This window comes from Zootoca vivipara, chromosome 3, assembly GCF_963506605.1.
Source record: "Zootoca vivipara chromosome 3, rZooViv1.1, whole genome shotgun sequence".
Lineage (NCBI taxonomy): Eukaryota > Metazoa > Chordata > Lepidosauria > Squamata > Lacertidae > Zootoca > Zootoca vivipara.
The window spans coordinates 57,325,841-57,341,068 of record NC_083278.1 but is presented as its reverse complement, the minus strand read 5'-3'; the positions used below and the strand labels follow the sequence as shown (position 1 = coordinate 57,341,068).

The 15,228-nt window shown below is 44.4% G+C and overlaps 1 protein-coding gene across 1 annotated transcript; it reads left to right on the top strand.

Annotated features, from left to right (window-relative positions):
* The first annotated feature begins 432 nt into the window (after positions 1 to 432).
* On the top strand, positions 433 to 14,028 carry LOC118082089 (pantetheinase). The gene is made up of 7 exons (XM_035108966.2): positions 433 to 698; positions 938 to 1,068; positions 6,889 to 7,081; positions 7,939 to 8,233; positions 9,385 to 9,755; positions 11,169 to 11,339; positions 12,417 to 14,028. The coding sequence occupies exons 1-7, from the start codon at positions 483 to 485 to the stop codon at positions 12,531 to 12,533; spliced, it is 1,494 nt and encodes a 497-aa protein (XP_034964857.1). The 5' UTR covers positions 433 to 482; the 3' UTR covers positions 12,534 to 14,028.
* The last annotated feature ends 1,200 nt before the right edge of the window (positions 14,029 to 15,228 follow it).

The window sequence follows — 15,228 nt, the reverse complement described above, 5'->3', positions numbered from 1 at the left end:
GGGAGCTGTGAGCAAGTTCGAGGTACAGTACTTCAATAACTGAAGGTAGACACAGGACAAAGGAAGCAATGTTGCCACAGAAACTATCTCTGCCCCATGTTCTTGTTGATCTATGCATCTGGGATTCAAGACATTCCCCGGATCCCACGAAAGTCTTACTGTTGAGTGATTCTGCAGGAAAAACCTGCTGTGACTCTGCTCTGACATTCAAAGTAGTCTATTTGCTTTTTTAGGATGAATCTTTGAACCACGAATTTCAAGTTCATTGCCTGTTCTGATGCACTTTATTCAGTCCTCTGCATGAACTCACCAGCTTTAGCTTGGCAGCGCTTGCATTTAGGTCAACAAACACCAATGTTAGGAGAACCTGTTTGCTGAGTTTGGCAATCTGTATTTCACAATTTTACCTCCCCATAACTGGAACTTCAGGTAACCTCCTAGTCTTTCTCATTTTGAGCAGCAGACGGGCAGATTCCACCAGCATGGCGATCTTCCAGCTTCACATTTGTGCTGCCTTTCTGATGGGAATAATTCTCCCTTCTTCTGCCTTAGAGGATACCTTCATTGCCGCTGTCTATGAGCATGCTGTGATACTGACAGGAGCCACTCCAAGAAACGTCACTCAAGCAGAAGCCTTGGAGCTGATGAACAGAAATCTAGACATCTTAGAAGGAGCCATCAAAACAGCTGCCCAGCAGGTACTACTGCATACCAGTTAGATCAGATCTCCAGCAACATCAGGGACTAGTAAACCTTTGGTCCTCCAGATGTTTCTGGACTGCAACTCCCATCATCCCTGATGCTGTCTGGGGCCAATGGGAGTTGGAGCTGAACAGCATCTGATGGGCCACAGATATCTGCACTCTGAGTAGGATAGCAACCTTTTGATGGCAGTATTTGTCCTGGGGTTAATGTGTCTGAACTGGTCTTTTTGCAGGGCGCCCACATCATTGTGACTCCTGAGGATGCCCTTTATGGCTGGGTCTTCACCCGAGAAACTCTATATCCTTATCTGGAGTATATACCAGATCCGCAAGTAGACTGGATTCCATGCAATGAGCCAAAAAGGTATTTTCTTGCCTAATTCATGTTATTCATTAAGATAAATACAGAAGCAGCTCCGGGGTGTAGCCTCAAAATCAGAAAATATGACTCAGGTTCCTCTTTACAAACACACCTTTACCTGTTGTGGTGAAGTAATAGTGGAGTTTCCTGGTGCTTTTCAGGATATGAGCAGAATGGCAATTCCAGTACAGTGTGTTCCTTTTTTTGGTTAGTTAAAAAATCCTGCCTAACACTATTGACCTGTTTAACCTAGAGAAGAGGAACTTAAGGGAGACAAGGGAACAGTCAGTCCTCAAATCTCTGAAGGGCTGTCAGGGAGGAGACAGAGCACACTTGCTCTCTGTTACTGCAGAGTAGGACTAGAACTAACCATTGGAAATGGCAAGGGAATAGATTTCATTTAAAGAAAACTTCTTAACAGTAAGCTGTTTGGCAGTAGGACAAACAGCTTCAGGAGGTGATGGGGAAGTTAAGCAGAGGCTGAACGGCATCTGCCAGGAATGCTGTAATCAGGCAATTATCAAGATAAATTTTTATAAGAGGATGGAAATGGTTTATTGAATATTTACAGATAAATTGTAAACAGATAAAAAAAAACCTGGCAGGATTATTGTAATAACCTGTGGGTTAAACCACTGAGCCTAGGGCTTGCTGATCAGAAGGTCGGCGGTTCGAATCCCCACAACGGGGTGAGCTCCCGTTGCTCAGTCCCTGCTCCTGCCAACCTAGCAGTTCGAAAGCACATCAAAATGCAAGTAGATTAATAGGTACCGCTACAGCGGGAAGGTAAACGGCATTTCCATGCGCTGCTCTGGTTCACCAGAAGTGGCTTAGTCATGCTGGCCATATGACCCGGAAACTGTCTGCGGACAAATGCCGGCTCCCTTGGCCAATAATGTGAGATGAGCGCTGCAACCCCAGAGTCGGTCATGACTGGACCTAATGGTCAGGGGTCCCTTTACCTTTACTTAAGAGTATACCGGTATGTGTATATATATGTATATGTACCGGTATATGCATTATATACTGTATGTGTGTGTGTGTGTGTGTGTGTGTGTGTGTGTATATATATATATATATATATATATATATATATATATATATATGAGTAAGTTAAATTATTTTGGATATGCGGAAGATATTAAAATAAATTTAAGGAACCACAGAAAGAGGGGGAAGGGAATCAAGTTTTAAAATGTCAAAATGATTGTAAAATCAGTGAAATGTATATATCTGAAAAGTATAAATATTTTTTTTAAAAAAATGAATTATGTCCCCAGGCAAGTGGGTGGACTGGATGGCTTCTTGGATCCCTTCCAACTCTATGATTCTATGTTCGCACACTTATTAATCTAACAAAACTTATTTATACTTCTGGATTGTAAAAAGCCTCTAAACAGTTTACGAAAGATAAAATGGAACATTGCAGATTATAGATTTAAAACTGTTTTTAATAGGGTTTTTTTTTTCAAAATATATGAACAATGATTAGAGTCAACAGTAGCTAAACACATACAGACGCATAGCTGTCAAGTTTTCCCTTTTCTCGCGAGGAAGCCTATTCAACATAAGGGAATTTCCCTTAAAAAAGGGAGAACTTGACAGCTATGTGATGTAACATTTACATTAAACAAAAGTATATTAAACAGGTGCCAAAAAGAGTGCAGGGAAAGTGTCTGCCTGAAGTCAATTGGTATGGGATTCCAAATGAGAAGGTAAAAACCAGTTTGAAAATTCATATCAGCATTCTATATGCCTGGATAGCCTTTCTGAATTAAAATATGTATTAAGCAGGCAGCAAAAAGTACAGTGATGACACCTGCCTAAAAGATTTATTACTTATACATGAAAAATGAGTCTTATGTACATGCAACAGTGCCAGTTCCGCAAGTCAAAGCAGTTGTCTGGGCAGATACGAGGTAGACCTTCTTTGGAGGTCTTTAAGCGGAGGCTTGACAGCCATCTGTCAGGAATGCTTTGATGGTGTTTCCTGCTTGGCAGGGGGTTGGACTGGATGGTCCTTGTGGTCTCTTCCAACACTATGATTCTATTATTCTAGGGCAATCCTGCAAATAAACTGACCCCAAGCTGTTACGGATTTTATATGCCAATAGCGACACTTTGATTTCGGCCTGGTGACAAATGGGCAACCGGGGCAGAGATGTTCTGTGCTGACATGGTCAGGAATCGTGCTGCGCCATTTCCCACTAGCTGCAGTTTCCAGATCAAGCACAAGGGAAGCCCAACACGGAGTGGATTGCTGTCATCCAGTCTTGAGTTCAGCAGTGTCCGAGCTTCCGTGACCATGCTCTCCAGTTCAGGAACAATTGCAGTTGCTGCACCAATCACAGCTGGTAAAAGCTCTTTCTAGTTACCTGGGCCTCCAGCGACAGAGCTGGACCCAGAAACACCCCCACGCTGCTCTTGTTGAGAGTATTAAAATAAAGCAACTCTTTTGGGATTGCTCTCTTGCATTTTATTTGAGCGGTGTTGCAATTCACAAGTTTTGATAGTGACCTACCGTAATTGGAGCAGCTGCCACTTAAAAGGAATTCTCAGTGAAAGCTGGAGATGCATCCTACGAGAATCCATGTCATTTGATTTTAAAAAATACTTACCAGATCCCATTAAAGCTGGGATCTGGTTCCTAGGAATAGTGATCAAAAAGCAGACTACATTTAACCACGAACCTGGTAAATTTGCTTCTAAGTAAACACATTTAGGAGCAGATATCAGATCACCTAAAGGTAAAGGGACCCCTGACCATTAGGTCCAGTCGTGACCGACTCTGGGGTTGCGGCGCTCATCTCGCGTTATTGGCTGAGGGAGCCAGCGTACAGCTTCCAGGTCATGTGGCTGGCATGACTAAGCCGCTTCTGGCGGGGCAAACAAAACCAAACCCAAAATTCTAGACTTCTGTAAGTATTGTACTGTACCTGATTCAATTTAGAAGCAATGCATCTGTTTGCTCAATTATCCGCCACGAGGTGGCAGCAAAGGGATGCCTTTTCCACGTGTCCTGTGAGATTTTCCTTAGTCATTCACCGGACTTCCATGTTTAGTAGATCTTGGTTCTCTATACAGTAAAAGAGAAATTCAGTCATGTGCTGATTCACTCCTAGTGAATCATTTAGCAATAATACTAAACAGGAAACAAAACTGCCATTGTACAAATGGCCTGATTCATGTCTGCCAAATAAACTTTGCAGGAAGTGTTTCTCTTAACAAATTTACTTGGTTAAAAATAGCATGTTGAAATAGTTTTCCTTTTTAAAAACAGTTTCCTTTAACAGTTTAGGTCCTGTGCACTTTTACGCTGCAAACTCAGTGAGACTTACTTCTGTGAAGGCATGCATAGGACTGCATTACCTGAAACTTATCATTCAAACTAAGTTGTATTAGTGCAAAATTACTCATAAATGTTTCATCATTTGCTGATAAATGCCCCCAAGGTCGTTGGCAGGTGGCTTAAGTTATATCGAAGTCAACTGGGTTTTAGCAGCCTGTTGGCAAGATTGTAGACAATGGTAATAATGTTACCATTATTACCAGTAACAGGTAATAATGTTAGTGAGATGCAAAGGTTGCTCCTGGTTTCAAAAAATTGTTCTTTGCTCAGGGTTCTACATTAGAAAACCACAGAAAAATGAATTAAAGGGGACAGATTATGCATGATCCCAGAATTATCTTGAGGACAGGTGTAGAAAGGACACCATGGATCCTCTGAGCCAAACCTGAACCATTTTAAGAGCATTATTAAAAAATACCACTCAACTGCCTAAAAACAATAATATGCATTGTAAAAATTATTAGTGCAGAGGCAAAGCTCCTCATCGTAATATATAATAAAGTGCAAGTGTCTCTGCGCCCAGTATTCCCTGTGTCCCTGTGTCCACGCTACTGTGCATGTCCCCCATGGACACAGGGATTGGACGCAGAGCGCTCGCCAGCACTCGCCCTTGCTCGCTCGCCAGCGTTCGCCCTCGCTCGCTCACGCACTCCCCTCTCGCATTGCCACCCGGATCAGGTCTTGAGCGGTTGGCATGCTGCTGACAGCACAAAAGCCGCTCCCATTAGAGAAGCCGCAGCCCCTTCCTCAACCCACACAGCCAACGAACACGAGGGAGGACATAAGCAGGGATTGGACGCGGACGCACGTGCGCTCTCTCCCCCCCATCCCCTCTGCCTACGATTTACCTACCTGTGGCCGCCAACCGCCGCTCCCCGTGCGAGCAAGCGCGAGCAAGCGGGCGCCCAGGAGAAGGCCGCCATTTGGCCTGTTTCGGCGACGGCGACGCGTGGGGGTCCAACCGGCCCCCCCACGCTGCCGCAGAAAAAGGCCGAATTGCGGTCTTCTCCTGGCCGCCCACTGCCCAGCTGAGCTCAGCAGAGCGCCCTTGAGGAAGTGGCAGCCGAGGGAGGGCCAGCCGCCCCCCCACGCGCCGCTTTCGCCGAAACAGGCCGCATCGCGACCTTCTCCCGGGCGCCTGCTGCCCAGATGGGCTCAGCGGAGTGCCCACTGCTAAAGGGAAGGAAGGCCGCGGCCCCGCCGCTCCTCTCACATACTGGTATGTTCTAGCGCCCATTTTTTTAATGGGCTAAATGACACTAGTCGTAAAATAAGTTGCTATATCTCCCAGGTCTTCTCTGCTTACATCATTCATTCTCATAGTACAGTCCTTCTATAAATTAAGATAATGAATTAATTGGGATGATGAGCATGAAGGAAGCTGATAAGCCCAGACTTGCCTGGACAGTTTAGTTGCAAGTTGGACAGAAGACAGTATCTGTACTGGACACAATCAGGCTGTTCTTGATAAGACTTCCGCTGATGCCCAGTTATATCCATATGCTTCGCACCAGAGCTGTCAGTTCAATCACAGTCTGCACTGTACTCCATGACTCATTTCACTCTCTCTGCACTTATATTACCAACATGTCCTGCCTACTACACTGCCCACATGCTGCAGAAGGTGGATGGATCATATGGGAAGGGTATCCACTTGCATATGAATACAGTCTTACCTTGGATCTTGAATGCCTAGACTCCCGAACAAATCGGCTCCAAAATGATTGAAACCCGGAAGTGAGTGTTCCGGTTTTCAAAAGATTTTTGAAAGCCGAATGTCCAATGGGGCTTCCAATTAGCTGCAAGAGCCATGCTTTGGAAGTCGAACGGACTTCTGGAACAGATTCAGTTCAACTTTCAAGGTACGACTGTATGCGCATAGGCATCACTTTACACCAAGGACTCTACATGCAGTAGAAGAACATGCACAGGCCTCAATCTTGGGCCTGTGTTGCATTAGAAATAGAGCCAGCTGTGTGAACCAACTCAGAGACAACTTGCTTGGATCTTTTCTTGATCTTATACCTGTCATTGCCACTGAAATAAAAACAGAAATGTGACACCGTTTTATTGCTGCTTTAAGATATCCTTGATCTTTTCTCTGGTCACTTCAAGATCTTTTCCCACTCACTCCATCTTCATCCCTGGACAAGATCTTTCTAAAGCAACGTTTCCCAATCTGGTGCCCTCCTGATGTTTTGGACTACAACTCCCATCAGCCACTGCCAGTGTGGCTGGTCATTTTGAGGGTACCAGATTGGGGAAGGCTGATCTAAAGTCATGAATTGGGCCAACTTCTTTTTTATTGTCCCCAGCCTGTTAAGAACGGTCTTTATCAGACCTGAAACCGTGTATTCTTATTTTAATCTGCCACATTCTGAACTGATAGGGTTGAAAATGATCAGAATTAAATTGGTCTCTCCCCATTTTAATAGACTTTGTATCGATGATTGACTTCTTCCTTTCAACATTAGGTTTGGGTCGAATCCAATACAGGGAAGACTCAGCTGCATAGCAAAGGAGAACTCCATCTATGTGGTTGCCAACATGGGGGACAAGAAGCCATGCAACCGCACTGACCCCCAGTGCCCGAGTGACGGTCGCTATCAGTACAATACAGACGTTGTTTACGATAGGGAAGGGAAATTTGTGGCACGTTACCACAAGGTAAGCGCTCTTCTCCGTTTTGGTTCAGATGTTGCTGGACTCCGTCAGGCCCAGTCAGTTTGGCCAATGGTCATGATGGGCGTTTGTGCTCTGGGGGTTCCCCATTTGCTATAGAAAGCACGCTAATGCACCATAGAGTCTACACAAGCACAGATACTAATGCAAATTAATATACATAGCTCAACCTGAATAAACAGGAACTCCCATTTCTCCCACCCAAATAAGAGATAGGTACAGTATACACTCATATGGAGCAGACAGAGAAACTGCATGTATTGTCTCGTTCACCTGCCCCATGCAAGAATGTGTCTCATTGAAAGGGAAACCACAATATTTGAGATGTTTGCTGTAAGGACTTTACTTGTAGATTGTTTTCACAAGATAATCCGGGTCTTGTAAGTGTGCTGAAAACAGAAGCAATACCAACAACTTCTAGGAGAAAAACTGTAGGTCAGTAACAGGTAGGTAGCCATAGATCAGTATTAGACTATCCTCTTTGCACGCAGAAGGCCCCAGTTTCAGTCCTGGCATCTTAGAGCTGGTAATGTCTCCTACCTGAAATCCTGGAAAGCTACTGCCAGTCAGTGAAGACAAGAGTAGGCAACATTGTGCCCTCCAGAAAGTAGCAGACAGCATCTTCTATCATCCTTGACATTGTCCTGGTTGTCTGGGGCTGGTGGCCTCTGGAGGGCACCATGTTGGTTTCCCTGGTCTAGACAATATTGAGCTAAAGGGACCAATGGTCTGACTCGGTGTAAGACAGCTTCTTATGTTCCTAACACTATTTTTTCCTGTCTCCACTAGGTGCTTTTCTTCCAATAATATATATCTGTATATATTTCCTGTCTTATAAACAGTACAACCTTTTCGCTGTTGAAGTATACTTTAATTACGCCAAGGGCCCACAATTTGTGACCATCAACACCTCCTTTGGGAAGCTTGGCCTTATGACTTGTGCCGACGTTCTTAATTATCGCGAACCTGCCATCTCGCTGGTGGAAAAGTACAAGGTGGATACCATCCTCTTCCCAACTGCTTGGCAGAATGGCCTGCCGCTCTTGTCTGCTGTTGAGTTCTACTCAGCCTGGGCAATGGGGATGCGTGTCAACTTCCTTGCTGCTAATTTAAACAAGCCCAGCTTGGACATTACTGGTAAAGTGCTACCTTGAATAACTTCAGTGCAGACATAGATCTGGCAATTTGAGTGTGGGAAAGAGCACAGGGGGGGGGAGGATTAACCCATTCATTGTTATTTTTAAAAAATGTGATTTCCTTCAGAGATCAGCCTTATAAAATAGTGATGGCAAACTGTGGCCCTCCAGATGTTGCTGGACTATAGCTCCCATTGGCCATGGTGCTTGGGGCTGATGGGAGTTGGAGTCCACCAGCATCTGCTACCAGTACTAAAGTCACAGTTATGAACTCTCTACCTGCCTCTCTCAAGACGGGCGATGATCCCACAATGACATTCTGCAGGCAATACATTATTTGCATTAATACATTATTTGTCTTCACATGCTCAGTGCTGACCCAATACATTTTGCAGCCTGAGGCAAATGACAAAACGGTATGGACCAATTCCACGTACAGAAGCAGTTGGATTTTACTTCAGCACTGGCAATAGGACAGCATCCTCCACTGTTTTTGTGTGTGTGTGTTTGCTTAATGCATTTATATCCCACTCCCCCCCCTACTATTTAGCTCAAGGTGGTGTGCATAATTCTCCCTCTCCTCATTTAATCCCCGCAACAACCCCACGAAGGATGTTATTCTGAGAGGTAGTGACTGGCCAAAGGTCACCCAGGGAGCTTTATGCTTGGTCTCCCATGTCCTAGTCCTGAACTCTCACCACGGCACCCCACAGATGCTTTGAAGGTAGCATGCTAACTTAGGGGGTTGCACACAGCTCTATTCTCAGTAGAAGAGAACATCTGGGGACTAAGGCCAGTTCCCAGGATCTGTTGCCTACCTTGCTTTGTCTAATGAGATGCATTCCCTGCTTAAGCTATTTGTGTGGGGAACCTTTGGCTTTCCAGATGTTGCTGAACTACACATCCCCTCATCCCTGGCCATTGGCCATGCTTGCTGGGACTGATGGGAATTGTAATTCAGCAATTACTCACACCTGCTCTGGTCACTTCCCACCGTTTGTCCTATGCATTAGCTTCTAGTCGCAAATCATGGAATTGAGATTCTGCTCTACTTCCCTTTACCTCTGCTGTTAGCCCTCCATCCATCCATTTGGGTAAAGAAATGGAATAGTAAAACTTATGCCTCACCCCAGTGTCTTTTGCCATCCACAGGGAGTGGTATCTTTACACCTGAAGGCGCCAAGGTGTATCACTTTGATATGAAAACGCATACTGGAAAACTCCTGGTTGCGGAAATCAAGGCTCGCCCCCGTCTTTCCCCAACATACCCTCCTGATGTCAACTGGAGCTTATATGCTTCAAATATCAAGCATTTCTCCGCAAGCCCAGAGTTTACTGCAAGCTTCTATTTTGATAATTTCACCTTCACTGAACTCTCTCGAGAAGCTGGAAATCATACCGTCTGCCAAAAGGGCCTCTGCTGCCACTTGAGCTACAAGATGGCAGAGAAGCGAGAGGATGAGGTTTACGCATTTGGCGCCTTTGATGGGCTTCATGTGATCGAAGGGGAATATTATCTGCAGGTAAAGGGTTTTGTGGGGTAGGATGAGCAGGCTATGTGGAAGGGAAATGCCCTACCAGTGGGAGTGGGGGAGAATGCAGTTGAGTCCTCATTTAAAGGCCTAACCTACCCTGCTCGGAACAATATGTGAACCAAAACACAGCCATCATTCTAAATGGCACATTCCTGAATTTTGCACTGCAATTCTCCAGCCAAGTCAAATGTCCAGCCAAGAGGAAGATATTTGGGTAACGTGTGCATAAAAATGCAAACATGAGTGAAAACAACATACAGAAACACATTATATTAGAGGGGGGATCTGCATATTGGGCCAAAGAGCACGTTAAAAATGAGGGTATTAAAATGCTGGTGAATTTTCTTGTGAACTTCTTTAAAAGAGAAAATTCACAAACTGATGTGGGAATATGGAGAATTGAATTTAAGACTGGAAAAGCGAGAAACCGAGAGAAAAAGAAACTGATAGCGTTGCCCATCCGTACCTACCAACAATGTCTAGGATACATGTGTTTCATGCTTTCATTGTGGCAAAGCCTTTGAGGAAACCAGAAGCTGTACTCTCCAGAAGCTTTTCTAAAAGCCCGTAAGAATCATTAGAGGGATTACTACTGAAGAGAAGAATCATCCCTATAAGACACCTCCCTTCTTTAGAGCACAGCCACTGCTTAGAGCAGAGCTGGCTGCAGTTGTTGGCCCCTTGTTCCCATCATCTCTGATCATTGGCCTCGCTGACCGGGGCCGATAGGAGCTGAAATCCAACCAATCTGGAGGGCCACAGATTCCGCACCCCTGATATAGGGGGTGGGGATTATATATCACATTCATAACATGATTTGAAAAAATTAGTAGGATTCTGGGAAAAATAAGTCTGCCAAAGTCATTGAAGATGGTAGCCCCTTTGCTTAACACAGTGCCACCATGCAGCTTCCTGCTTAACACCATATTCTGTCTTGGGTTTGTTTGCTTTTTACTGCAAGTGTCATGCACTTGCTCCCAGTATTGCATAGAGTTTTGTGCACACAAAAGCACAATGCATTTTATTTTAGTTTTACAGAAAAGGCCTCAGAATTCTCTGTTGATTCAAAAGCAATCCTTGTTTGTTGGTCCTCACAAGGGAAACAGAAAGAAAGACCCCCTCCCCCAAATCCCATAACCCCAATACTGTATTGTAGAAAGAATACTTGTTTATTTCTTCCAAATATTATTGAGTTGTTTCAAAACAATCAGCGAAAGCGATCTACTTCAGGCTTAGTATTGTGTAGTTTTAGCATTGGTTTGTGTACTGTTTCAAAACACAGCAGCATCCTGTATAGCCCACTTACATGGGAAGTATTTTCCTCCATTTCCATAAACACAAGGCTCTTTGAATGGCTTAGTTCCACAAAATAACCTTTCCCACAACCCTCTCTTTCCATAGATATGCACACTACTGAAATGTAAGAGCACAGACTTGAAATCATGTGGGGAGCCAGTTGATACAGCTCATACAAGATTTGACTCCTTCACCCTCAGTGGCACCTTTAACACAAGCTACGTGTTTCCGGAAGTCTTGTTCACTGAGACTCAGCTGGCTACTGGAGAATTTCAGGTAAGGGCCAAAGTGACTTCAAGCTTCTGCAAAAGCATTGACCCAAACCATTTCTTAGATTAAAATAGCTCCTCCTCTCCGTCTCTCCAAACAGTTGTGCTCCTAATCATTCGATAGTCGCAGCTTTGTTTGTACCTAGCACTGAACTTTTTGAACAGCTCTCCCTGCTGTGTGTGTGTGTGTGTGTGTGTGTATGAGTGTGAATTTGGTCTCTCTCATATTGCCTGTAGCAAAGTAGGGTAATGAACTTGTGGCCCTCCAGATGGAAATGAAAGCCCGGCAGCATCTGAAGCGCAGGTCATATGACACCCTGTGCAAGGCAATTTGATGCCCTCCCTCCAGCCATTGTGGTGCCAGCTTACGCCGGGCATTGGGAAAGAAGTGTGGGGTTCTGGAACAGTCTTAGAACCTTCCCACCTCTTTCCCAAAGCCTGGTAAGGAAGGAGGACTCTAGGAACCTGGCAGAGCCCTCACACTTCCTTCCCAAAGCTGAGCAAGTGCCCTAAATCTGCCTCTATGAAGGGCCATAGGTTCTCCAACCCTGGCCTATAGTATTCAGCAAAGAACGGCAGGCTGAGGCCCAGTCTGCACACTTTCCTTGCTCGCTCATTGACAAAAAGTCCAACCTGCTTACTAATGGAAGCTGCTGTTATGCATGTCACTCAGTCATTCTAAATGTATTTTGTGTGGGCACATGACTCTCATGGAAAACTGCTACAACTTAAAAAGAAATACATTACTTTTCACCATAGTGGGGAAGACTGCGGCCAGGTGACCGGCTGGCCCAGTCTGCTGTCTAGGTGACAGGTGTTGACGGACAGCTATAAGGGCCCTGCTCTCCCTTCTTTATTTTTAAACTGGACTTGGACTGGGCAAGGATGCCTTCAAACAGGAGGATGCCCTGTGTAAAGAAGGATGCAAGGGCACCCTGTATCAGAGAACAAGAAAAAACCCACGGTTGATTGCAAGCAGCTGTAACTCTCCAGTAATAAATGTTTGCCTGTATTTTCCTATGCATCCTAAGCCAAACATGCTTCCCAATGTATAACTTTTTGCCTGCCCTTTCCATCCTCCCAGGTATTGACTGACGGACGTTTGACAAGCAATGGCCTATCAAAGCCAGTCCTATCTGTGGCTCTTTTTGGAAGGTGGTATGAAAGGGACCCGCCACATCCAGGGGGTGCTTCTTCATAAGACTCATCCAATCACGATCATGTATCTTTCCCTGAATTTTGTGGGTGCTTGTACAACAAAGGCGGAATGAACAGGATCAGTGTGTTCCGCTGCAGGACAAACCAAATAGCTTGTTTTAGGAGCAGTTATCAGCCACAAAGAGGAGACGAACACACCATCTAACTACACGGCAGTTTCCCATTGCTTTAAACAGGAGCATGGGGCATACAATGAAGAAGGACTTTGGCTTTAGACTTTATTAATATTTGTGTTCTCCTCTTGGTTGTAGCCAAAAGAAATCCGCTGCTATAATTCCGCTGCTATAATATATCAAACTATAATTCAGGGTGGGGAACCAGTGTCTCTCCAGAGGTTGTTGGACTCCAACTCCCATCATTCCTGACTTCAAGCAACACTAGCTGGGGAGGTTGATGGGAAGTGGAATCCAGCAGCATTCAGAGGGTCATAGGTTCCCTCCTCCCTGCTGTAAGCATTCAGAGAACTAATTTGTCGTCTATCAGAAAGAAATCAACATTTCCTTGTTTTTTCCTGAAACCTGTACCCTGCTCAATAGGGTCAATACTTGATAAAAGGTCTGTCTTCTGGTTCATTCTGAGAAAGCACCCGAAATGAACCTTTGTTGCTTGTGGGCGGGTGGTCAGTCTTGCCCACACTTCATGAAGATACTAAGCGCCCAAGGCCCTCTGTTTGTCCAGGACTGAAATATGTGAGTTTGTAATCCTCCTGCTGCCCAAATCATATGTCAGATTCCAAAATGGAGTCAAGCTTAGTCCCCAAAAGGATTCTGGGAAAGATGTACTGCATGTGTTCTGATCCAGGTTCTTGTATCTTACTTGGGTCTCCAGCTCCATCGTTCAGAGACTTATGCATACACTTGAGGAAGAATTCAACTAACCAGTACACTAGCAGAAGCCCACAAAATGGCTTCTACTAGTGCAATATGGCTTCCTTCCTCCTCCCCCATGTATGCCCCCATGCCTTCCAAAATTGGCTCTGCAGGGTCAAGAGAAGCCCCCAAATAGTACACAGAGGAAGGAGAGGGAAGATTGTTACATCAGCCAAGCAAGGATATTTGCACCGACTAAGTGCTGTGTTAAATTCCTCCCATGGTTTCTTAAACTTGTGGAAACTTGCAATTAAGTTGATGAACCTTGTTTTTCATTTGAGGCTTAATCAGTTAGATTTGCAATTTACCGTACTTCTGGTTGTTAGATGTCTCTGTGAATACTCAGTTTGAGTGGAAAGGCGACTCACTTACTTTGTGATGAATAAAATGTTTTGAATTGTTGTTTTGTGTTTACATTGCTTTTGCCCTTAAAATAAATATCATGCTTTAGTAAAGTAATTCCCCTTGGCTTATTTTGACATATATACACTCTGGTCAAAAACACCATTTTGTTACAAGTTGCTACACTGTACTGTGGTAAGTAAATCTTAAAAGAGAGAAGAATGGTGAGCCTGAAAAAAATAATCTATCTCTCTCTCTCCCGCCCCCCGGATGATTATTATTTATTTATTTCCCCAAAGAGTTCAAGGTGGAGTACATAGTCATCTCCATCATCATTTAATCCCCATAACAACCCTGTGAGATAAATTATGGTCATAGCTGCCAAGTTATCCCTTTTTTAAAGGGATTTTCCCTTATGCTGAATAGGCTTCCTCACGAGAAAAGGGAAAACTTGGCAGCTATTATTATGGTAGACTGAGAGGTAGCGACTGGCCCAAGGTCACCCTGTGAGCTTCATGGCTGACAAGGGATTTGAACCCCAGTGTCACAGGCTAACCCACCATACTGGTCAATTGATCTTTAATTTATTTATTTATTTTGTGCTGTTTTCTTCAAGGAAGTTGGGAGTATTATATATTTACTTACCTGTTCATTTGTTTTGTTAAATTGGTGTTAGAAACTTTGGGACTGTTACCTGTAAAACAGGTGTTCTGAGTCTCTGACCTATGAATCATCTGTAGGATACACGTTGGCTATGTGAGGACATACTGAGCTAAGAAATGGGAGGTATTCAACTAAATTTTACTAAACGAGACTTGTTGAAATTTAATGGACCTAACTTAGCTATGTTTATTAATGTCTGTTGGTCTACTCTGAGTGAAACCCAAGAGAAGAAGAAGAAGGGTTTGGATTTGATATCCCGCTTTATCACTACCCGAAGGAGTCTCAAAGCGGCTAACATTCTCCTTTCCCTTCCTCCCCCACAACAAACACTCTGTGAGGTGTTTGGGGCTGAGACACTTCAGAGAAGTGTGACTAGCCCAAGGTCACCCAGCAGCTGCATGTGGAGGAGCAGAGACACAAACCCGGTTCCCCAGATTACGAGTCTACCGTTCTTAACCACTACACCACACTGGCTCTCCAGAGTTATAGAAAAATGAATAACCACTCTAGATGTTACCATTTTAATTTTAAACTGCTTTAGATTTAGCTGAAAACCACAATCCTGGCAAGAAATTGAAAACTATTGGCTGCCAGAACTGTGACATCACTGCTTAGATTCCACAGCCACTGCAGATCAGTTTGTAGGTTATTCCATTTGGAGTTTCTGTTTACAGCCTTGGCCCAGTATACCTGAAGGAGCGTCTCCACCCCCATCCTTTTGCCTGGACACAGAGGTCCAGTGCTGAGGGCCTTCTGGTGGTCCCCTCTCTGCGAGAAGAGAAGTTACAGGGAACCAGGCAGAGG

Coding starts and splice junctions, on each gene's coding strand:
- LOC118082089 (XM_035108966.2), top strand. CDS start 483: ATGGCGATCTTCCAGCTTCACATTTGTGCTGCCTTTCTGATGGGAATA. Junction 1,069..6,888: donor CCATGCAATGAGCCAAAAAG/GTATTTTCTTGC, acceptor TTTCAACATTAG/GTTTGGGTCGAATCCAATAC. Junction 8,234..9,384: donor GCCCAGCTTGGACATTACTG/GTAAAGTGCTAC, acceptor TGCCATCCACAG/GGAGTGGTATCTTTACACCT.